This window comes from Bombina bombina, chromosome 1, assembly GCF_027579735.1.
Source record: "Bombina bombina isolate aBomBom1 chromosome 1, aBomBom1.pri, whole genome shotgun sequence".
Lineage (NCBI taxonomy): Eukaryota > Metazoa > Chordata > Amphibia > Anura > Bombinatoridae > Bombina > Bombina bombina.
The window spans coordinates 251750251-251774420 of NC_069499.1; the positions used below are offsets into that span (position 1 = coordinate 251750251).

At 40.5% G+C, this 24170-nt stretch overlaps 1 protein-coding gene across 1 annotated transcript in view; it reads left to right on the forward strand.

Annotated features, from left to right (window-relative positions):
- The window catches only part of HEATR5A (HEAT repeat containing 5A), a 373796-nt gene that overhangs the window by 7118 nt on the left and 342508 nt on the right, over window positions 1-24170 (forward strand). The window contains exons 3-9 of the mRNA XM_053697931.1: window positions 710-818; window positions 8544-8693; window positions 14144-14306; window positions 14469-14632; window positions 22794-23043; window positions 23142-23297; window positions 23378-23628. Coding sequence (XP_053553906.1) covers window positions 710-818; window positions 8544-8693; window positions 14144-14306; window positions 14469-14632; window positions 22794-23043; window positions 23142-23297; window positions 23378-23628 — 1243 coding nt within the window. The remainder of the gene's footprint in view (window positions 1-709; window positions 819-8543; window positions 8694-14143; window positions 14307-14468; window positions 14633-22793; window positions 23044-23141; window positions 23298-23377; window positions 23629-24170) is intronic.

The following is a 24170-nucleotide window of genomic DNA, read 5'->3' on the forward strand; positions in this document are numbered from 1 at the left end:
ATTTACTGTGAACAATTGTGACATTTCAGGGACAAAGTATCCCCTTCCTATGTATATGTGTGTGTGTGTATTTGAAATCTGCAGTGAGACTTATAGGGCAACCCTCCATATTTTCCCTGCCAAACTAGCACCGGGTCTCACATCAATTAAACCTAGACATTGTGTGTCCCCTATGCCCTTTCATACACATATATAGTATTTCTTTAATATACCTGTCATTCCTCCACGTTCTTCCCTTGGTTTTATGTGCAGAGCATTATTCCAAGCTCTTCTCTGTTGTATATATTTTGGAGCTGAACTGTCATTCTCCTTATTTACATCATAGAAAAATGTACAATTACAAGCTTTCTGTGTATCTGGTTTTATTGTGTATGTTTAAGGTCAGTGCATAGCTCATTTAAATTGATAAATATTTTTGTTTCTGTAAATAAAATATCTGAAGTTTTCTATTCACTTAAAAAAACATTCTGTGTTCCATAATTTGAAAAGTTTGGATACTAGAGTGTAGAAAAACTCTAATTTCGCCCTGCAAAATAAGAATGTGTATCATCATTCTTCTCTCCTCACTGTATTCCTGCAGAGCCTCTTTCTACATGACATACACTTCCCCTTATGTTTCAATTGTGGGGTGTGATTTGTATAGTGTTCATATTTGTTTTCATTGTGCTTTATTCTTAGGTAATGTTTAATATCTTCTCTTTATTTGTAGAGCTGCTGTGGCCTGTCTTGGAGCTCTATATCAGAAGCTTGGCCGTTTACTTGGCAGCACGTACAGTGACACTGTTACTAACCTACTCAAAGTCCTTAAGAGTGCAGAGGTGAGAGCTGGAGAAGTGCAGCTGTCCCCTCCCCTAAAATATGACACAACACTGTGGAAGTTTATAGGAGATGAAAAGCCAAGCTCCCTTATGGAATTTTAGCTTTTAGGAATGCATAGCTCCAAACAATAAACTATAATCACTTTACTTCACCAAACAGGGTCATTTTTTTTTTTTTTCTAAACAATTATTATATATTTTTTTCCTTTATCTTGGAATCTTTTTAACCAGAAAACAGTTTGCAACCAAGATAAAACTTTAAGTTTTAACCAGTGGTTAAGGCAAAAAAATTATGTTTTTAGTGAATCCACTTCTATAGTTATCAAAAAGGTAGAAAACAAAATTACCAATTAAACTGTTTGGTAAATTGATTTCATGGCAAATTATAAACCTAGGAGCAAAGTTATACAGTGTTTTTATCAGTAATACTTTGTGTCTACTAGACTTTACATAAGCAAATGATATGACAAGCACTTTATCATGTGATGTCATGTGACAACCTAAGAGAAATTCAGCTCAGCTCTACCTTTTAATTCTATCAATCATGTCAGAAATTGAAACACATTTCAGCATAGTGAATTTAAATTTTAGATTAGATAAACTCTTTCATTTACAGCATGTTAAGGATAACAGAATTAAAAAATGTCTTACTGGGTGGGCCTCTATAATTAAGACTTATCCTATCCCAGTACAGAAGCAGATTTTGTCCCCTTTTCTCTCCACTATTAGCTTCGCAGAAATGGTGATATTAGAGAGATTCCCTCATACCTGGATTAGGGACCATAGAGTTATTTAAAAGGATATCCGGACCCTGCCCGGTTCTTCCTCCCACTGGTGTGGCGTTTGTTGTTTTTTTATTTTTGTATTGTTTTGCGTTTGTATTGTATTCGTTTCTGTGTCTCTTTGTTCTGGTATGATATAATGTAAAAAACACCCAACAGTATAAGACTTTGTGAAATAGATTGGTTACAATCCCTGATCGTTGTAAGTTTAGGGTCAGAAAGGATGTTTCAATTTTAGATATATTTTCCATATATACCCCTTGGATAGATTAGCAGATTAACTAGAGTGTAGGGGATTTTGTATATAGGGATTTGTCTTTTGATGCAGGGTTAATTAATAATTTATGGCAAAAATAGAATTGTTAATACTGTACTTGTTTATCTATTTTCCCTCCTTTATGTTTTTGTTCTATTTAAATAATCTGTGCTTTTGGATGGAAATCTGATAATTGTAAAAGAAATGCATTGTGTAATACACCCTGTGAGGTGAAATGAATATGTGAAATTAACATAACCTATATGTATTTTCTATTTTCTTTTCTTCTTTGTTTTGCTGTTATGCTGTTGGTACATAAATAAAGAATAATAAAAAAAAAAAGATAACAAACTTTGCAAGATCACGTATGCAGTGTTCTCCGAAGGACCTTTTCTTTCATGTAATTGACAAGAGTCTATGAGCTAGTGACGTATGGGATATACAATCCTACCAGGAGGGACAAAGTTTCCCAAACCTCAAAATGCCTATAAATACACCCCCACCACACCCACAATTCAGTTTTACAAACTTTGCCTCCTATGGAGGTGGTGAAGTAAGTTTGTGCTAAGATTTCTATGTTGACATGCGCTTCTCAGCATGCTGAAGCCCGGTTCCTCTCAGAGTACAGCGAATGTCAGAGGGACGTGGAGAGTATCACCTATTGAATACAATGATTTTCCTAACGGGGGTCTTTTTCATGGGTTCTCTGTTATCGGTCGTAGAGATTAATCTCCTACCTCCCGTTTCAGATCGACGATATACTCTCATATACCATTACCTCTACTGATAACTGTTTCAATACTGGTTTGGCTATCTGCTATATGTGGATGGGTGTCTTTCGGTAAGTATCTTTTCATTACTTAAGACACTCTCAGCTATGGTTTGGCACTTTATGTATTAATGTAAAGTTCTAAATATATGTATTGTACTTATATTTGCCACAAGTCAGGTTTATGTATATTTCCTTTTGCAGACTATCAGTTTTCAAAATTGGGAAAACATATTTAGTTATTTTTTCTTACCTGGGGTGTATAGTCCTTTCTTCAAAATTGACTGTTTTTATTAATTTTTGCGGGCAAAATTAGGCTTGCGAGGCCGCAAAGGTACGTTTGGTGACGCAAATTCATAATTTTTGGCGTCTTAGTTGACGCCAGGTTTGCACAAGGTTGCATCTGCCATGACGCGAGTTGCGTCATTTCCGGATGTTGTTAGCGCCCAAAAATTTCATTTTGCGTTGCGCGTCATTCTTAGTGCCAAATAATTTAATTATTTAAACCCCACTTCCTATATGCCTCTTGCCTTTTTTCTATGTTCAGAGGGCTATGCTGTTTGCATTTTTTTCCCATTCCTGAAACTGCCATATAAGGAAATTGTTGTTTTTTTTCTCTTACATTTGCAAGATGTCTCAATCTGATCCTGTCTCAGAAACCACTGTTGGAAACCTGCTGCCTGATAACATTTCTACCAAAGATAAATGTATCTCTTGTAACTTAGCGGAGATTATATCTCCAGCTGTAGTATGTAACAGTTGTCATGATAATCTTTTACATGCAGAGAATGTATCCATCAGTACTAGTACAATGCCTGTTGTTCCTTCAACATCTAATGTACATGCTATCTCTGTGAATATAAAATATTTTACTGCTGATGCGATTCAGATGGCTTTGTCTGCTATTCCGCCTTCTAATAAACTTAAAAGGTCTTTTAAAACTTCTCATAAAGTTGATGAAATTTCAAATGACTGACAATATACTGAATTATCCTCCTCTGATGAGGATCTATCTGATTCAGAAGATCCTACCTCAGATATTGACACTGACGAATCCTACTTATCTCTTTAAGATGGAGTATATTCGTTCCTTGTTAAGAGGTGTTGATTACTTTGGATATTGAGGAAACTAGTCCACTTGATACTAAAACTAGTAAACGTTTATATTCTGTTTATAAACTCCTGTGGTTACTCCAGAGGTTTTTCCAGTTCCTGATGCTATTTCTGATATGATTTCAAAGGAATGGAATAGGCCTGGTACTTCTTTTATTCCTTCTGCTAGGTTTAAAAAGTTGTATCCTTTGCCAGCAGTCTGATTGGTGTTTTGGGAAAAAATCCCCAAAGTTGATGGGGCTATTTCTACTCTTGCAAATGTACTACTATTCCTATGGAAGATAGTACTTCTTTTAAGGACCCTTTAGATAGGATACTTGAATCTTATCTAAGGAAAGCTTATTTATATTCTGGCTATCTTCTCAGGCCTGCCATTTCTGTGGCTGATGTTGCAGCTGCATCAACTTTTTGGTTGGAAAGCTTGGCGCAAAAGGAAACAGATCCTGATTTGTCTAGCATTGTTCACTTGCTTCAACATGCTAATCATTTTATCTGTGATGCTATTTTTGATATCATGAAAATTGATGTTAAATCTATGTATTTAGCTATTTTAGCTAGAAGAGCTTTGTGGCTCAAATATTGGAATGCTGACATGGTATCTAAATCTAGATTACTGTCTCTTTCCAAGGTAACAATTTATTTGGTTCTCAGTTGGATTCAATTATTTCAACTGTCACTGGGGGGAAGGGAGTTTTTTTACCTCAGGATAAAAGATCTAAGGGTAAATCTAAAGCTTCTAAGAGTTTTTGTTCTTTTCGACAGAATATGGAACAGAAACCAATCCTTCCCCCAAAGAATCTGGTTCCAATTGGAAACCTTCAAGTTGGAATAAATCCAAGCCTTTTAAGAAACCAAAGCCAGCCCCCAAGTCTACATGAAGGTGTGGCCCTCATTCCAGCTCAGATGGGGGGGGGGGGAGATTAAAAATTTTCCAAAACATTTGGGAAGATTCTGTCCAAAATTAATGGATTCAGAGTATTGTCTCTCAAGGGTATCGAATAGGATTCAGAGTATTGTCTCTCAAGGGTATCGAATAGGATTCAGAGTAAGACCTCCTGTGAGAAGATTTTTTTTTCTCTCACACGTTCCAGTAAATCCAGTGAAAGCTCAGGCTTTTCTGAAGTGTGTTTCAGATCTAAAGCTTTCAGGGGTAATCATACCAGTTCCGTTTCAGGAACAGGGTCTGGGGTTTTATTCAAATCTTATTCATTGTCCCAAAGAAAGAAAATTCATTCAGACCAGTTTTAAATCTGAAAATTTTGAATCATTTTGTAAGAGTGCCAACTTTCAAAATGGTGACTATAAGGACTATTCTGCCTTTTTTTCAGCAAGGTCATTATATGTCCACGATAGACTTACAGGATGCATATCTTCATATTCCGATTCATCCAGACCACTATCGGTTTCTGAGATTCTCTTTTCTAGACAAACATCACCTGTAATCAGAGAACAGGGTATTGCGTTATTTCCTTATTTGGACGATATCTTGGTACTAGCTCAGTCTTTACATTCTGCCGAATCTCACACGAATCAACTAGTGTTGTTTCTTCAAAGACATGGTTGGAGGATCAATTTTACCAAAAAGTTCCTTGATTCCTCAGACAAGGGTCACCTTTTTAGGTTTCCAGATAGATTGTGTCCATGACTCTTTCTCTAACAGATAAGAGACAAATAAAATTGGTTTCAGCTTGTCGGAACCTTCAGTCTCAATCATTCCCTTCAGTGGCTATGTGCATGGAAGTTTTGGGTCTCATGACTGCATCGGACGCCATCCCCTTTGCTCGTTTTCATATGAGACCTCTCCAGCTTTGTATGCTGAACCAATGGTGCAGGGATTATACAAAGATATCACAATTAATATCCTTAAATCCCAATGTTCGACTCTCTCTGACTTGGTGGTTAGATCACCCTCGTATAGTTTAAGGGGCCTCTTTTGTTCGTCCAACCTGGACGGTAATCACAACAGATGCAAGTCTTTCAGGTTGGGGAGCTGTCTGGGGATCTCTGACAGCACAAGGGGTTTATGTTGAAGAGAGAACCATTCATTTGTTTTCAGACAGACAATAGCACAACTGTGGCATATGTCAATCATCTGATACTTTTGTGGGTGGAATCCAGCTCTTGTCTAATTTCTGCGGTACATATCCCAGGTGTAGACAATTGGGAAGCGGATTATGTCAGCCGTCAGACTTTACATCCGGGGGAGTGGTCTCTCCATCCAGATGTGTTTTTTCAGATTGTTGAGATGTGGGGTCTTCCAGAAATAGATCGTATTGCTTGCCATCTAAACAAGAAACATCTAAACAAGAAACTTCCCAGGTACTTGTCCAGGTTCAGGGATCCTCAGGTGGAGTTGGTGGATGCCTTAGCAGTTCCTTGGTTTTACCAACCTGCTTATATCTTCCCGCCTCTAGTTCTTCTTCCAAGAGTAATCTCCAAGATCATCATGGAACAATCATTTGTGTTTCTGGTAGCACCAGCATGGCCTCACAGGTTCTGGTATGTGGATCTTGTCTGGATGTCCAGTTGCCAACCTTGGCCACTTCCTTTTAAGACCAGACCTTCTGTCTCAGGGACCATTTTTCCATCAGGATCTCAAAATGTTAAATTTGAAGGTATGGAAATTGAACGCTTAGTGCTTAGTCATAGAGGTTTCTCTGACTCAGTGATTGATACTATGTTACAGGCTCGTAAATCTGGTTCTAGGAAGATTTATTATCGAGGTTGGAAGACTTATATTTCATGGTGTTCTTCTCATAAATTCTCCTGGCATTCTTTTAGAATTCCTAGAAGTTTACAGTTTCTTCAGGATGGTTTGGATAAGGGTTTGTCTGCAAGTTCATTGAAGGGACAAATCTCTCCCCTTTCTGTTTTATTTCACAGAAAGATTGCTAAAGTTCCTGATATTCACTGTTTTGTGCAGGCTTTGGTCCGTATCAAGCCTGTCATTAAATAAATCTCTCCTCCTTGGAGTCTTAATTTGGTTTTGAATGCTTTACAGACTCCTCCTTTTTGAGCCTATGCATTATTTGGATATCAAACTACTTTCTTGGAAAGTGTTGTTCCTTTTGGCTATCTCTTCTGCTAGAAAGAGTTTCCGAATTATCTGCTCGCTCTTGTGAGTCTCCTTTTCTGATTTTCCATCAGGATAAGGCTGTTTTGCGGACTTCATTTAAATTTTTACCTAAAGTTGTAAATTCTAACAACATTAATAGGAAAATTGTTGTTCCCTCTTTTTTTCCTAATCCTAAGAATTCTTTGGAGAGATCCTTACATTCTCTGGATGTTGTAAGAGCTTTGAAATATTATGTTGAAGCTACTAAAGATTTCAGGAAGACTTCTAGTCTATTTGTTGTCTTTTCTGGTTCTAGAAAAAGTCAGAAAGCTTCTGCCATTTCTTTGGAATCCTGGTTGAAGCTTTTGATTCATCAGGCTAATTTGGAGTCGGGTTAGGCCCCACCTCAGAGAATCACAGCTCATTCTACTAGATCAGTTTCCACTTTGTGGGCTTTTAAGAATGAAGTTTCAGTTGATCAGATTTGCAAAGCAGCAACTTGGTCTTCTTTGCATACTTTTACTAAATTCTACCGTTTTGATGTATTTGCCTCTTCGGAAGCAGTTTTTGGTAGAAAAGTTCTTCAGGCAGCTGTTTCAGTTTGATTCCTCTGCTTATGTTTTAAGTTTTTTCTTTTCAATTATGAGAAAAACTTTTTTTTTTTTGGATGTGGATTTATTTTTTTCAGCGGAAAATGGCTGTTTTTATTTTATCCCTCCCTCTCTAGTGACTCTTCTGTGGAGTTCCACATCTTGGGTATTACTTTCCCATACGTCACTAGCTCATGGACTCTTGCCAATTACATGAAAGAAAACATAATTTATGTAAGAACTTACCTGATGATAAATTAATTTCATATTGGCAAGAGTCCATGAGACCCACCCTTTTTATGGTGGTTATGTTTTTTGTATAAAGCACAATTATATTTCCAGTTCCTTTTTTGATGCTTTTTACTCCTTTTTCTATCACCCCACTACTTGGCTATTCGTTAAACTGAATTGTGGGTGTGGTGAGGGGTGTATTTATAGCTATTTTGAGGTTTGGGAACCTTTGCCCCTCTGAATGAATCTCTACGACCGATAACAGAGAACCCATGAAAAAGACCCCCGTTAGGAAAATCATTGTATTCAATAGGTGATACTCTCCACGTCCCTCTGACATTCGCTGTACTCTGAGAGGAACCGGGCTTCAGCATGCTGAGAAGCGCATGTCAACATAGAAATCTTAGCACAAACTTACTTCACCACCTCCATAGGAGGCAAAGTTTGTAAAACTGAATTGTGGGTGTGGTGGGGGGTGTATTTATAGGTATTTTGAGATTTGGGAACCTTTGCCCCTCCTGGTAGGATTGTATATCCCATACGTCACTTGCTCATGGACTCTTGCCAATATGAAAGAATTGAATTTATCATGTAAGTTCTTACATAAATTATGTTTTTAGCGGGTGCACCATCCGACTGATTTTACTGATCACCCGGCTAAAATTTAAGCCAATATTAATCTAAAATTAGCCAGTATTATAATTGTTTAATTTGTATTGCATAAATTATCGTTAAGTATATTTATGTTAAACTATGCAATTAATTTGGGCTTTGGATAGTTGAAAAGTATATAATATATATGAAAAGAACATATTGCACTGCCTCCACATGGCTACTTCAAAATGCCACTCTGCTGGCAAAACTTTCTGTGGAGCACACTGCTTATGCTAATTACTAACACGTGTTTTTTTTCTCATTTTCTCTGGCAGTCTCAGGGACGCTCTGAGATTATGTTGAGTCTGGAGCGAATTGTTACTGGCCTGGGACCCTCTGCTGCACCCTGCCATCGTGACATCTACAAAGTAGCACGGTCTTGCTTGACTGACAGATCCATGTCTGTCCGCTGTGCTACAGCACAGGTAACTTCTTTGAAAATCTGTGTGAAAGAACTATATAGACCAGATATTGATATTGAATTTGGATGGCTAAGTTCACATTTAAATTACATTTAGATATTTGGATATATGTGCCCTAAATCTTCGCTCACTTCTTTGTGGTAAAATTAGGGGAGACAAACCTTTTCATGAAGTGCCACACTGGATTTTACATTAAATCCTAGATCAGCTGAATGTCCAAATGTCTTCAGAACAAGTCCATGTCTTAGTTGACCCCTTTGTACCAACTGTATTACTAGTGTGAGCTCAGATACATGAGTTAAGCAGTCCCTTTGTGCCAGCTGCAAGACCAGACCTTAGATTGGCTACATGACAGCTGCAACCATTTTAGAAAAGTTAAGCCTGGCAAGTTTATGGCACAGTACCTAGGGCAGGAGGGCTGACAGTTCTGGTGATCTGAAAGTTGGGGGAGTGGTACCAGATGCTACTTGTCCTTCCTTTTACAGTGATAGTGTACACAGACCAGTTTCTTGCCTGCAGGCCAAATGTTGGACAAACTTTGTATAAAATTAATCACACTAAAATAAGACTGAAAATTTAGAAAACAAAAGAAATGGTGCAATAGGTCACATTTAATAGATTGTGACATTTAAGAAGGTAACAACTTTTATAAGATGGAGATTTTAATACCAGAAACATTGTTTAGTACAGTGTAAGTTAGTTTTAAAACTATATAAACAAGTAAATCCATATTGTCATGAGTCGTCATTATACATTTTGTTAAATTTACTACATTTTAAGCATGACAGAGCAGGAGCGAGCTGCACTGTGTATAATGGCGCGTTCGGGCCGGGCTGTGACTATACAGCTGGCCGATGCGCTGTGTGAAAAAAACAGACCCGCTCAGAAGAGCACAGAGAGCGGGTCTGAAAAACTGTCATTTTTTTAAAAAAATCAAAGGGAATATTAGGTTTTATAAAGATAAGGCTAATATAATGTTATATAATTCTGCACTATGTGCATAATTATATAACATTATTATTGAGGTTTACTGTCCCTTTAATGCCAGTGCTTCCCTGCAAATCTATGTACACAGAATCAACCCATACTTTCAAGAACTTACTGAATTAAAGATTGTTTGGAGTGGAATAGATCTGCACAAGGACCTAAGGGCCAGCATTAAAAATGAAATATGTTGTTTTATTTGTTATTATTAAGGTAATCATTATTTTTCTCCTTCCAATAAAGTAAAGCTGATATGTTAAAGGGCCATAATACCCAAATGTTTAAACACTTGAAAATGATGCTGCATAGCTGTTAAAAGCTGACTAGAAAATATCACCTGAATATCTCTATGTAAAAAAGAAATGTATTTTACCTCAAAAGTTTCTCAGTAGCATTGTAAAGGATTCTAAGCAGCAAATCAGTATGTCTGTCCCGGGACAGCGGAAGGAGCGAGCTTTCGTGCACACTCATGTTATTCCTCTATCCAGTGTAAGGAAGTTTACTATGAAATCTCATGAGAGTTAAGTGAAATTTCATGAGATCACAGTAAAAGAGTTCATGACCTCAGCACTGCTGATGCTGATTGGCTGCTGTTCATTTCTTAATTTTTTTAATTTTTTTTTACCTGCAGCTGGGCAGCAGCTGAGTATAACTTTTTACACAGAACTTACTCTGCTGAGCTGAGGAAATCGTGAGGTAAAATATCTTCCTTTTTTACATAGAGATGCTCAGGTGATATTTTTATGTCAGCTTTTTACAGTTATGCTGCATCAGTTTCAAGTGATTTAGCATATGAGTATTATGTCCCTTTAATCAAATATGAATGATTAGCCTATTAAACTGGAGATAGTTCAACTCCCAATAATTTCATTAATTTCAGTGATCTATCTATGCATATCTAATGATATATAACTGGAGAAATAATCTGTATAGTTATTATTCTAAAAATGAAAACCACTATGTAATTTATTTTACGGACTAGTGATTTAAATCAAATCCACCCTCTTTTAAACAACTTTCCAATTTACTTCTGTTTTCTAATTTGTTTTGTTCTATTGGTATCCTTTGTTGAAAATGATACCTAGGTAGGTTCAGGAGCAGCTGATTAGTGGGTACACATATATGCCTCATGTCATTGGCTTACCCACCGTCTTCAGTTCCCAGTAGTGCACTGCTGCTTCTTTAACAAAGGATATCAAGAGAATGAAGCAAATTAGGTAATAGAAGTAAATTGGGAAGTTGTCTAAAATTGTATTCTCTGTCTGGATCATTAAAGAACATTTTTGGGTTTTCATGTCCCTTTAATTTAGCATGTTGCATTAGGAGGTAAACAGTGATTTTTTTTTGTATCCATACACTATGAATTTCTTATTTTATTGGGGGAAAAAAACAGCATTTCCTACATAAGCTGAATATCATAGAAGATGTATGTGTGTGTGTGTGTGTGTATGTGTATGTATGTATATAGTATATACAGTGTGTGTGTATACAGTTGCCCCGAATGATACTAGCTTATCAGTTATATTCTGAATGCCTTATTAGAGTGCTCAATTTCTTGCGATTGGGGAATCAAGGGGCCGCTGAGCCATCCGCCTTGGGGCCTCTGTCCTCCGAGTGGCGAGTTCCCTTCCACCATCGCTTACTACGCATGCAGGTAACCCAGACTTTGCTTATTCTTCTCCGGAAGGTAGCTTCTTCCCGCCAGGGGTTTCAGCACAATGTTGCATGTCCATAATTTTAGCACTGGCACATATGCAACTTCCAGAAGTTGGTTTAAGATACTGTTTGTGTTCCGTTATCCAGGGCTCTTCAGGCATTGGTTGGCCTTTTTATCTCTCTGGGGAAACGACTGTCCCTGAGGATTTAGGGGTCAACCTTCGGGCCGGAGTCGTCTTTCGCTCCGGTGGTGGTATGCTGTGCTTTTCAGTATAGACTGACTCGCCTTTGTGTTCTTTTGAGACACGCTTTGGCCTTGTCGGAAGATCCCATCCTTAATGGATATGAGACTTCTCAGTCTGCTTCTTCGAATAGCTTGCAGAATTAGACATAAGGGGATGAAGTAATCTTCTTATAGTCTTGTTATCGAGTACTCTTCCAGTTTGAGCTTGGTAGAACAGGGTCCCTGTTGGGCCGTTCCTGCGGGTGTGTGTGTTCTTCTTAGGCGATAAACCTGCGGGTTTCCTTATATTTTATTTTATTTGGATTAAAGCTCATCTTGGGTTTATATTTCCTTTGGGAAGTTTGTCTGGAATCGATACTCACGATGTTTGATCACACTGTTACTTCTAGGGAAGTTTGTTATGGACGTGTTTAGTCCTATGTGTGTCTGCTGTTTCTCCCTCTCTAGGGGGGATTCTATGCGGCCTTGACAGGGATAGTCCTTGGTTTCAGGCTGGTCCTGTTTGGGTTCAGATCCTTCTGTCTCGAGGCCTAATTCAGACACGTGGCGCCTGTTCTGCCTGGGCGGTTCAGTCCTTCCGGTTCTGAGACTTCCACTTGCCCTTTCAGTTGTTTTTGTTTTTCTCTTATTGGAGACTTGGAAATAGCCTGATGGGTAGTTTAGCTGCCTAGCAGGCGGGAGATTGCAGTCGCAATCTGTTGCAGCTATCTGCACCTTAAAAGTGTGATTAATGGCTGTTTGGTTTTCTACTGGGCCGGCTGTTGCAGCCGGATGGTTCCTCAACAATCGGTATTGCCTTTACCATCTGCTGCCACACACTCCATGCCTGTGAGCGGTTATGTTTGGCTTTCTCCTCCCATTAGGGACATTGGGGCATACCACAGTATCCACCTAGTGCCGTGGAGGTTTTCATCTGTTCAGTGGGTTCCTCCCTGCTTTGCGTGCATGATGTCATGAAGGGTTGGTTTCTGGTATCGTGCCGTCACTGTTGTTTCAGTGTAGTCTCTCTTTTGCCTGAGAGTGTCCCTTCTAGTAGGGTAAGGCTCTAGGTCCTGGAACCCGAGCTCGTCCTATGTTCTCTCAGCTTAGTTGGTTAGCATGCCAGTCTTGTTAGCAAATGGTGGAGTTTGCACTACCCGTTGGTACAGTTGAATTTTGTTCCCCTTCTTTTCCTTACTGAGGATCTGGGTGGTCCGGGGAATGGTTTCTTTCCCTGCTTTCAGTCATTGCCAGGCGCTTTGGTGCTGAGTCCGTTGCCTTGGAGAGGGGGTCAGAGGTCTGTCTGCTTGGTTGAGCCTTGACCGCTTATCTTAATTAGCTCTCCTACTTCCTTACTGGGAGGGAGTGGGTTTTTGCACTCCTCCATAATTTTCCTCTGTGGGAGTCCTGGTGCAGTGCCTAGCTTGGTTGGCTAGTGTTAACGGCTGGAGTCTGCTAGACTTCTGTTGCAGCAGATGGAAGCCTGTGGCTTCATCTGGAGCACGCTTTTTCATAGTGCGGATTGCACGCTGTGTGAGGGATAGGGTCTACCTTGTCTCTCTAGGTCACCAGGGTTGGGACATTACATTGTCCCTTGGACTTAGGTTTTTTTCCTCCCTTCTTTGTTCGGTCATTGCAGTTCGTCCTGTTGCATCCTTGGTTTGCGCTTGGAGTTTGGCTAGGGTTCTTTTTACCCTAGCATGTTGGTCTTTGGAACTCTGTTGAGTTCTTCTTTTTCTTCCTCTTCAATTCAGGGGGTATGTGGAGGTCCCCTTCCCTCGGGTCGGGAGTAAGTTTAAGTGCTGGCTTAGAGCCTGCGGGACTTGAATCCTCAGAGGCTTTGTGTTCGGTGGAATCTACAGATTCTGAGCTACTAACTAGGGCCTTGCTGGTTTTAACTGATGGGCAGTTACCTGGTCCTTTTCAGGTTTTATTCTTCTTTTTCTGGTGAAGCAGTTGTTTTTGTCAGGTGTTTGGGTAATTTTAGGCTGTGGTGTCCTCCGAATGGGCCGCCTCGTCTATCCGCCCCTTTTTTTTTTTTTCATTCAGTGTCCTCTATAGCTTGGGTATTGTTTTCTCAAAAGTAATGAATCCAGCTGTTGACTCTCCCTATTTAAGAAGAAAAACTTAAATTATGCTTACCTGATAATTTTCTTTTCTTCTGACGGGGAGCATCCACAGCTCCCCGCCCACGTTTTTTTTTTTTTTTTTTTTAAATGGGGCAGCCGTTTATTTCTTTTTTTATTCTTCTGGCACCTTTTTCACCCTGATATTTCTCCTACTGTTCCTTGTTCCTTTGGCAGAATGACTGGGGGATGAGGGAAGTGGGGGAGGTATTTAAGCCTTTAGAAGGGGTGTCTTTGCTGCCTCCTGGTGGCCAGGTTCTGAATTTACCAAAAGTAATGAATGCAGCTGTGGACTCTCCCCATCAGATGAAAAGAAAATGATCAGGTAAGCATAATTTAAGTTTTTTCCTTTTAAAATATAAGCACGTCTACTTTGTATTATTGAGATGCCTTAAGAAAAAAACAGTGAATACATTTTTCTGTGAGGTTTTATAGTGACTAAACATATACTCTTAAATCTCTAGTGTCTCCTGGCCTTGCACAATGAGGCTTCCTTTATGTCTGGCTCCGACCTTGAAAGTTTGTCATCCCTCTGCTTTAAGGCCTTTGAGGGCAGCAGCTACGATGTACGTCAGTCTGTTTCTACACTGCTGGGGAAGGTGCTCGCCAAAGCTGTACAGAATGGTGGTGAGTTAGAATAATATAGGGCAACTGACATTATCCTGTATCTAAATTATATAAATTTTGCTTAGAGTGAAGCTGTGCATATTAAAAGGTGCACTATACTGCCTTTTATGTCAATTGTGGTTGTGTAGTTTGTGATGCATTTTGCTTTCCATATTTTCATAGCAGTTCCTCCAAAGCAGAGTACACGCAAGCTCACCCTGCAGGAGGCGCTCAGTCTGTTGTCTACAGGGTTCCTTCGGGGCAACTCAGGATTCCTTCGAGGAGGCAGTGACATGTTGGGTGGGGGGAGTACAATTACTCGCCATGTCCGTTTAGGAGCCACACAGGTAGGTGCCATACTAAAGACAAGGCAGCGTAATTGATCTGAGTGCCTGGTCTCATTCCTTGACTTATTTAACCCCTTGGCTACGATGAATTTCAGAGAAAAACTTACCCAAAATACAGGTGAATTTTTTGCATTTTTGCAATCACTCAATTTTAACACAAATAAAGCCTTGTTTTTTTAGTTGCCTATCAAAACTATAGATAGATATAGATCGATATATACTATATATACTGTGTGTGTGTGTGTATTTGTGTATATATATATATATATATATATATATATATATATATATATATATATATATTGATAGTACAATAAGCCAGCACTCACTGTCCTGTAAAGAGTCAAGCCGGGATGCTTCCCAGAGTAAGATACAAAAAACAGTCCATAGAGAACACTCTCCATGTAACAAAATGGTGTTTAATCCGTGTTAACGTTTTCCGGGCGTGACCCTGTCATCAGACAAGTGGAAAAACAATAATTATATATAAAATTTTAAGTAGGCAACCCAAGGTATTGATCTAGGCTCATTTTAGCATATTTCATGCCACTATTTTGCTGCCAAATGCAATCATATTAAAAAAAAAAAAGTAAACTTTTTCTCAAACTTTGCACAATCGGTACATAAAAATTTCAGTGAGAAATCCAGTTATAACACACATGGTTGTAAAAGCTTCTCTGAGATCACCTTTGTTCAGAAATAGCAGACATATATGGCTTTGCCATTGTTTTTTTGTAAATTAGAAGGCCGCTAATTCCTGGCAGTGAAGGGGTTTATTAGTTAGCTGGGAAGGGTTGTAGTATTCAAGTGTAAGGATTACCCTCCCACGTGACACTGCCCACCTCCATGTTCCCTCCCAAACAGCTCTTTCCTCCCACCAACCACACTCATTCATTACTATCTTAGGTACTGGCAGACAGTCTGCCAGTATAAAGTGTTTTATTTCTCCAACATTGGTGTGTCCGGTCCACGGCGTCATCCTTACTTGTGGGAATATCTCTTCCCCAACAGGAAATGGCAAAGAGTCCCAGCAAAGCTTTCCATATAGTCCCTCCTAGGCTCCGCCCACCCCAGTCATTCTCTTTGCCATTGCACAGGCAAGATCTCCACGGAGATGGTTAAGAGTATGTGGTGTTTAGTTGTAGTTTTTTATTCTACTATCAAGAGTTTGTTATTTTAAAATAGTGCTGGTATGTACTATTTACTCTGAAACAGAAAAAGATGAAGCGTTCTGTTTGTGAGAGGAAGATGATTTTAGCAGACAGTAACTAAAATCGTTTGCTGTTTCCACATAGGACTGTTGAGATGAAGTAACTTCAGTTGGGGGAAACAGTTAGCAGACTTTTCTGCTTAAGGTATGACTAGCCATATTTCTAACAAGACTGTGTAATGCTGGAAGGCTGTCATTTCCCCTCATGGGGACCGGTAAGCCATTTTCTTAGTCTCAAACAGAATAAAGGGCTTAATATGGGCTATAAAACTGGTAGACACTTTTATGGGCAAAATCGATTGCTTTATTTGGGCATTGTATACGTGTTTATGCTTTTAATTCACACTTATAAACTTGGGGAACGTTTTTTAACGTCAGGCACTGTGTTAGACACCTTTCCAGTCAGGAAGGGCCTTCCCAGTTGTAGGCTGAGCCTCATTTTCGCGCCATTACTGCGCAGTTACTTTTGAGAGCAAGACATGCAGATGCAGGTGTGAGGATCTGAAAGTAGTTGGAAAAGTTCCTGGAAGGCTTCATTTGGTATCGTATTCCCCCCTGGGTTTGGTAAAGTCGCAGCAAAGGCTGTAGCTGGGACTGTAGAGGGGTTAAAACTGTAACCGGCTCCGTTTTCTTTATTTTAAGGGTTAAAGCTCTGAAAATTGGCGTGCAATACTTTGAATGCTTTAAGACACTGTGGTGAAAATTTGGTAAATTTTGAACAATTCCTTCATACTTTTTCACATATTCAGTAATAAAGTGTGCACTGTTTAAAATTTAAAGAGACAGTAACGGTTTTGTTTAAAACGTTTTTTTTGTACTTTTTTGACAAGTTTAAGCCTGTTTAACATGTCTGCACCTTCAGATAAGCTATGTTCTATATGTTTGAAGATCAATGTGTGTCCCCCTTCAAAATTGTGTGATAATTGTGCCATAGCGTCCAAACAAAGTAAGGACAGTATTGCCACAGATAGTAAAGTTGCCCAAGATGAATCATCAGATGAAGGGAGTAGACATAGTTCTACATCATCTCCTTCTGTGTCTACACCAGTTTTGCCCACGCAGGAGGCCCCTAGTACTTCTAGCGCGCCAATGCTTATTACTATGCAACAATTAACGGCAGTAATGGATAACTCTATAGCAAATATTTTATCCAAAATGCCTGCATATCAGAGAAAGCGTGATTGCTCTGTTTTAAACACTGTAGAGCAGGAGGGCGCTGATGATAATTGCTCTGTCATACCCTCACACCAATCTGAAGGGGTCATGAGGGAGGTTTTGTCGGATGGGGAAATTTCAGATTCAGGTAAAATTTCTCAACAGGCAGAACCTGATGTCGTGGCATTTAAATTTAAATTAGAGCATCTCCGCGCACTGCTTAAGGAGGTGTTATCTACTCTGGATGATTGTGACAACCTGGTCATTCCAGAAAAATTATGCAAGATGGACAAGTTCCTAGAGGTTCCGGTGCACCCTGACGCTTTTCCTATACCCAAGCGGGTGGCGGATATAGTAAATAAGGAGTGGGAGAAGCCCGGCATACCTTTTGTCCCCCCTCCTATATTTAAAAAATTATTTCCTATGGTCGACCCCAGAAAGGACTTATGGCAGACAGTCCCTAAGGTCGAGGGGGCAGTTTCTACTTTAAACAAGCGCACTACTATTCCTATTGAGGATAATTGTGCTTTCAAAGATCCTATGGATAAAAAATTGGAGGGTTTGCTTAAAAAGATTTTTGTACAGCAAGGTTACCTCCTGCAACCCATTTCGTGCATTGTTCCTGTCACTACAGCAGCGTGGTTCTGGTTCGAGGAACTAGAAAAGTCGTTCAGTAGAGAGACTCTGTATGAGGAGGTTATGGACAGAGTTCACGCACTCAAGTTGGCTAATTCTTTTATTTTAGATGCCGATTTGCAACTAGCTAGATTAGCGGCGAAAAATTCTGGGTTTGCAATTGTGGCGCGCAGAGTGCTTTGGCTAAAGTCTTGGTCAGCGGATGTATCTTCGAAGACAAAATTGCTTAATATCCCCTTCAAGGGTAAGACTCTCTTTGGTCCAGAATTGAAAGAGATTATTTCAGACATCACTGGGGGAAAGGGCCACGCCCTCCTACAAGATAGGCCTTTCAAACCCAAGAATAAGTCTAATTTTCGTTCCTTTCGCAATTTCAGGAACGGACCGGCCTCTAACTCTGCATCCTCTAAACAAGAGGGTAATGCTTCTCAAACCAAACCAGCCTGGAAACCAATGCAAGGCTGGAACAAGGGCAAGCAGGCCAAGAAGCCTGTTGCTGCTAACAAAACAGCATGAAGGAGTAGCCCCCGATCCGGGACCGGATCTAGTAGGGGGCAGACTCTCTCTCTTTGCTCAGGCTTGGGCAAGAGATGTTCAGGATTCCTGGACACTAGAAATAGTTTCTCAGGTTTATCTTCTGGAATTCAAGGAACTACCCCCAAGGGGAAGGTTCCACATGTCTCACTTATCCTCAAACCAAGTAAAGAGACAGGCATTCTTACATTGTGTAGAAGACCTGTTAAAGATGGGAGTGATACACCCAGTTCCAACGGCGGAACAAGGAATGGGATTTTACTCAAATCTGTTTGTAGTTCCCAAAAAAGAGGGAACTTTCAGACCAATTTAAAGATCCTAAACAAATTTCTCAGAGTGCCATCGTTCAAAATGGAAACCATTCGAACGATTCTACCCACAATCCAGGAAGGTCAATTTATGACTACCGTGGATCTAAAGGATGCGTATCTACATATTCCTATCCACAAAGAACATCATCAGTTCCTAAGGTTCGCCTTTCTGGACAAACATTACCAGTTTGTGGCACTCCCATTCGGGTTAGCCACTGCTCCAAGGATTTTCACAAAGGTACTCGGATCCCTTCTAGCGGTTCTAAGACCAAGGGGCATTGCAGTAGTACCGTACTTGGACGACATTCTAATACAAGCGTCGTCTCTTTCAAAGGCAAAGGCTCACACAGACATCGTTCTGGCCTTTCTCAGATCTCACGGATGGAAGGTGAACATAGAAAAAAGTTCCTTGTCTCCGTCGACAAGAGTTCCCTTCCTGGGAACAATAATAGATTCTTTAGAAATGAGGATTTTCCTGACAGAAGTCAGAAAGTCAAAACTTTTAAACGCTTGTCAAGTTCTTCATTCTATTCCTCGTCCTTCCGTAGCTCAGTGCATGGAAGTAGTAGGGTTGATGGTTGCAGCAATGGACATAGTTCCTTTTGCGCGAATTCATCTAAGACCATTACAACTGTGCATGCTGAAACAGTGGAATGGGGACTATACAGACTTGTCTCCAGTGATTCAAGTAGATCAGAAGACCAGAGACTCACTCCGTTGGTGGCTAACCCTGGACCACCTGTCCCAGGGAATGAGCTTCCGCAGACCAGAGTGGGTCATCGTCACGACCGACGCCAGTCTAGTGGGCTGGGGCGCGGTCTGGGAATCCCTGAAAGCTCAGGGACTATGGTCTCGGGAAGAGTCTCTTCTCCCGATAAACATTCTGGAACTGAGAGCGATATTCAATGCTCTCAGGGCTTGGCCTCAACTAGCAAAGGCCAGATTCATAAGATTCCAATCAGACAACATGACGACTGTTGCTTATATCAATCATCAGGGGGGAACAAGGAGTTCCCTGGCGATGAAAGAAGTGACCAAAATAATAAAATGGGAGGAGGATCACTCCTGCCACCTATCTGCGATCCACATCCCAGGTGTGGAAAACTGGGAGGCGGATTATCTGAGTCGTCAGACATTCCATCCGGGGGAGTGGGAACTCCACCCGGAGATCTTTGCCCAGTTGACTCAATTATGGGGCATTCCAGATATGGATCTGATGGCGTCTCGTCAGAACTTCAAGGTTCCTTGTTACGGGTCCAGATCCAGGGATCCAAAGGCGAGTCTAGTGGATGCACTAGTAGCGCCTTGGACCTTCAACCTAGCTTATGTGTTTCCTCATTCCCAGGCTGGTAGCCAGGATCAAGCAGGAGAGGGCCTCGGTGATCTTGATAGCTCCTGCGTGGCCACGCAGGACTTTGTATGCAGACCTGGTGAATATGTCATCGGTTCCACCATGGAAGCTACCTTTGAGACAGGATCTTCTTGTACAGGGTCCATTCGAACATCCAAATCTGGTCTCCCTCAAGCTGACGGCTTGGAAATTGAACGCTTGATTCTATCAAAGCGTGGGTTTTCAGATTCTGTGATAGATACTCTAGTTCAAGCCAGAAAACCGGTAACTAGAAAAATTTACCATAAAATATGGAAAAGATATATCTGCTGGTGTGAATCCAAGGGATTCTTATGGAATAAGATCAAAATCCCTAAGATCCTTTACTTTCTTCAAGAGGGTTTGGATAAAGGATTATCAGCGAGTTCTCTAAAGGGATTTCTGCTTTATCTGTCTTATTACACAAACGACTGGCAGCTGTGCCAGATGTTCAAGCATTTGTTCAGGCTCTGGTTAGGATCAAGCCTGTTTACAGACCTTTGACTCCTCCCTGGAGTTTAAATCTAGTTCTTTCAGTTCTTCAAGGGGTTCCGTTTGAACTTCAAGGTTCCTTGTTACGGGTCCAGATCCAGGGATCCAAAGGCGACTCTAGTGGATGCACTAGTAGCGCCTTGGACCTTCAACCTAGCTTATGTGTTTCCACCGTTTCCTCTCATTCCCAGGCTGGTAGCCAGGATCAAGCAGGAGAGGGCCTCGGTGATCTTGATAGCTCCTGCGTGGCCACGCAGGACTTGGTATGCAGACCTGGTGAATATGTCATTGGTTCCACCATGGAAGCTACCTTTGAGACAGGATCTTCTTGTACAGGGTCCATTCGAACATCCAAATCTGGTCTCCCTCAAGCTGACGGCTTGGAAATTGAACGCTTGATTCTATCAAAGCGTGGGTTTTCAGATTCTGTGATAGATACTCTACTTCAAGCCAGAAAACCGGTAACTAGAAAAATTTACCATAAAATATGGAAAAGATATATCTGCTGGTGTGAATCCAAGGGATTCTTATGGAATAAGATCAAAATCCCTAAGATCCTTTACTTTCTTCAAGAGGGTTTGGATAAAGGATTATCAGCGAGTTCTCTAAAGGGATTTCTGCTTTATCTGTCTTATTACACAAACGACTGGCAGCTGTGCCAGATGTTCAAGCATTTGTTCAGGCTCTGGTTAGGATCAAGCCTGTTTACAGACCTTTGACTCCTCCCTGGAGTTTAAATCTAGTTCTTTCAGTTCTTCAAGGGGTTCCGTTTGAACCTCTACATTCCATAGATATTAAGTTGTTATCTTGGAAAGTTTTGTTTTCGGTTGCTATTTCTTCTGCTAGAAGAGTTTCTGAGTTATCTGCTCTGCAGTGTTCTCCGCCCTATCTGGTGTTCCATGCAGATAAGGTTGTTTTGCTTACTAAGCCTGGTTTTCTTCCAAAGGTTGTTTCTAACAAAAATATTAACCAGGAGATAGTTGTACCTTCTTTGTGTCCGAATCCAGTTTCAAAGAAGGAACGTTTGTTACACAATTTAGACGTAGTCCGTGCTCTAAAATTCTATTTAGAAGCTACAAAAGAGTTCAGACAAACTTCTTCTCTGTTTGTCGTCTATTCTGGTAAAAGGAGAGGTCAAAAAGCGACTTCTACCTCTCTTTCCTTTTGGCTTAAAAGCATCATCCGATTGGCTTACGAGATTGCCGGATGGCAGCCTCCTGAAAGAATCACAGCTCACTCCACTAGGGCTGTGGCTTCCACATGGGCCTTCAAGAACGAGGCTTCTGTTGATCAGATATGTAAGGCAGCGACTTGGTCTTCACTGCACACTTTTGCCAAATTTTACAAATTTGATACTTTTGCTTCTTCAGAGGCTATTTATGGGAGAAAGGTTTTGCAAGCCGTGGTGCCTTCTGTTTAGGTAACCTGATTTGCTCCCTCCCTTCATCCGTGTCCTAAAGCTTTGGTATTGGTTCCCACAAGTAAGGATGACGCCGTGGACCGGACACACCAATGTTGGAGAAAACAGAATTTATGCTTACCTGATAAATTACTTTCTCCAACGGTGTGTCCGGTCCACGGCCCGCCCTGGTTTTTTAATCAGGTTTGATTAATTATTTTCTCTAACTACAGTCACCACGGCACCCTATAGTTTCTCCGGTTTTTTTCCTCCTGTCCGTCGGTCGAATGACTGGGGTGGGCGGAGCCTAGGAGGGACTATATGGACAGCTTTTGCTGGGACTCTTTGCCATTTCCTGTTGGGGAAGAGATATTCCCACAAGTAAGGATGACGCCGTGGACCGGACACACCGTTGGAGAAAGTAATTTATCAGGTAAGCATAAATTCAGTTTTTTTCTATATTAATGTTATTGATGTATTTTCTGCAATGTATGATACCCTCCCACTCCCTGATCCCTTCCTAACAGCTCTTTAACTTTCTCCCCTCACAATAGTGTTTTTTTCTTTAGTGTAGCAGTCCCCACACCCTTCCAAAGTTTTTCTGTAGGGTAGGATTCCACCCCTCCAGCTCTGTGCCGCCTTCCCGCCCACACATTCCGCTGGCACAAACAGTTGATCGTTACAAACATTGACACACACAGTGTCATGATCTGTAATGATCTTGCATCTGCTTTCATATGGAAACGGAACACCGATTGCCATATGAAAGATTCTTGTTGCCATTATAAAATATTCATTTAGCTCAGTAACAGCAGCTCTCGGTTATCACTTCATAGCCGAGGCTGCTGTAGCCTCCTGATGCTGCAACTTATATATACGTTATTGGGTACGATAGGCAATTTAGTGTACCCCATGACATATATACGCCATTTTGGGTTAAGGTGTTAAACAATTACAAATTACTTTTAGAAAACTAGTCATATAGAGACGTGTGTCTGTTCAGGAATACACTGCTTGATAACCATTTTCCCCCGCCTCCCTTTCTTGTTTTTCAGGCTTATGTTGTATTTGTCAGCACACTTGGGGGACAGTGGCTTTCCAGGAATGTCCCTGAGCTTCTGTCTCACATACTAGAATTAGTCTCCAACCCAAGGGCTACTTCAACTCCTATAGAAGCTGCATGCTCTCGATACTGTGCCTCTTATATACTCCGGTCCACACTTGGAGAACTTCTGGGAGAAAAGGCCCAGCTAGCAGCTTCCCGTGAAATATGTGATGTCATCCGCCAGCTCATGAAAGCTGTTGGTAGGAGTTATCTTCATTCATTAAATTTCTTTTTAACTAATAAATAATATATTTGTCATCATTTTTTTCCGTTTATTACTCCTTATTTTGGTCTGTAGATGCTGTATTAAGTGACAGTAACACCGAGACAAAATTTTCTGCAACTGGGCTTTCAGCCAGTCAACATGTGCTGGTGTGTGCGCTTCATGAACTGGGAAATCTTGTTCTGGGCTTGGGTAGTACAGCCTCCCCTTTGTTACGGGACTCCAGCAATGGTAACTTATTTATTTAGCAGTGGACTGCTTCTTAATTGTTCTATATCTCTGTCCTCACTTTCTCTTTTTCCCTTGTTCAGGTACTCTTGACACTGTGATCTCGGTGGCTCTTCATCCCAGCCTTAATGCTCGGCTTGCAGCTGCCTGGTGCCTACGCTGTGTGGTTGTGTCTTTACCTTCACTGGCTACTCCACTTCTTGACCGTTGCACTGAACGTTTGGCAGCTCTAAAATCTTCACCTGAGGCAGTTAGTGGATACAGCCTGGTAGCTGCTGGGTTACTTGGGTCAGTCAGGCTGTGCCCACTGGGAGTGCCGCATAGTAAGAGCAAGGTAAAGCTATGGAGTATAAAAAAGCCATCATCGGGTTCTAAAGGAAAAAAGTATCAAAGTTTTGTATTTATGTTGTAAAAACCTAAGTAACTATTTTGCTTAGTGATGTAAAAATATGTTAGCATTTGTCCAAGAATCTTTCCAGAAGTCTATGACTTGCAGTTACAGTAAGCACTTTTAAGAAAAAATGGAATAATAGAAAGAAGAAAATGACAATTTGACCATTCTCTAAAGAATGGTGATGTTTTAAGAGCTTAAAGGACCAGTCAACACATTAGATTTGCATAATCAACAAATGCAAGATAACAAGACAATGTAATAGCATTTAGTCTGAACTTTAAATGAGTAGTAGATTTTTTTATAACACATTTCAAAGTTATGTATATTTCCACTCCCCTTGTACCATGTGATAGCAATCAGCCAATCACAAATGCATATGTAGTAGGGTAGGATTCCACCCCTCCGGCTTTGTGCCGCCTTCCCGTCTGTGAATTCTTGCACATGCTCAGTAGGATCTGGTGACTCAAAAATTGTAAATATAA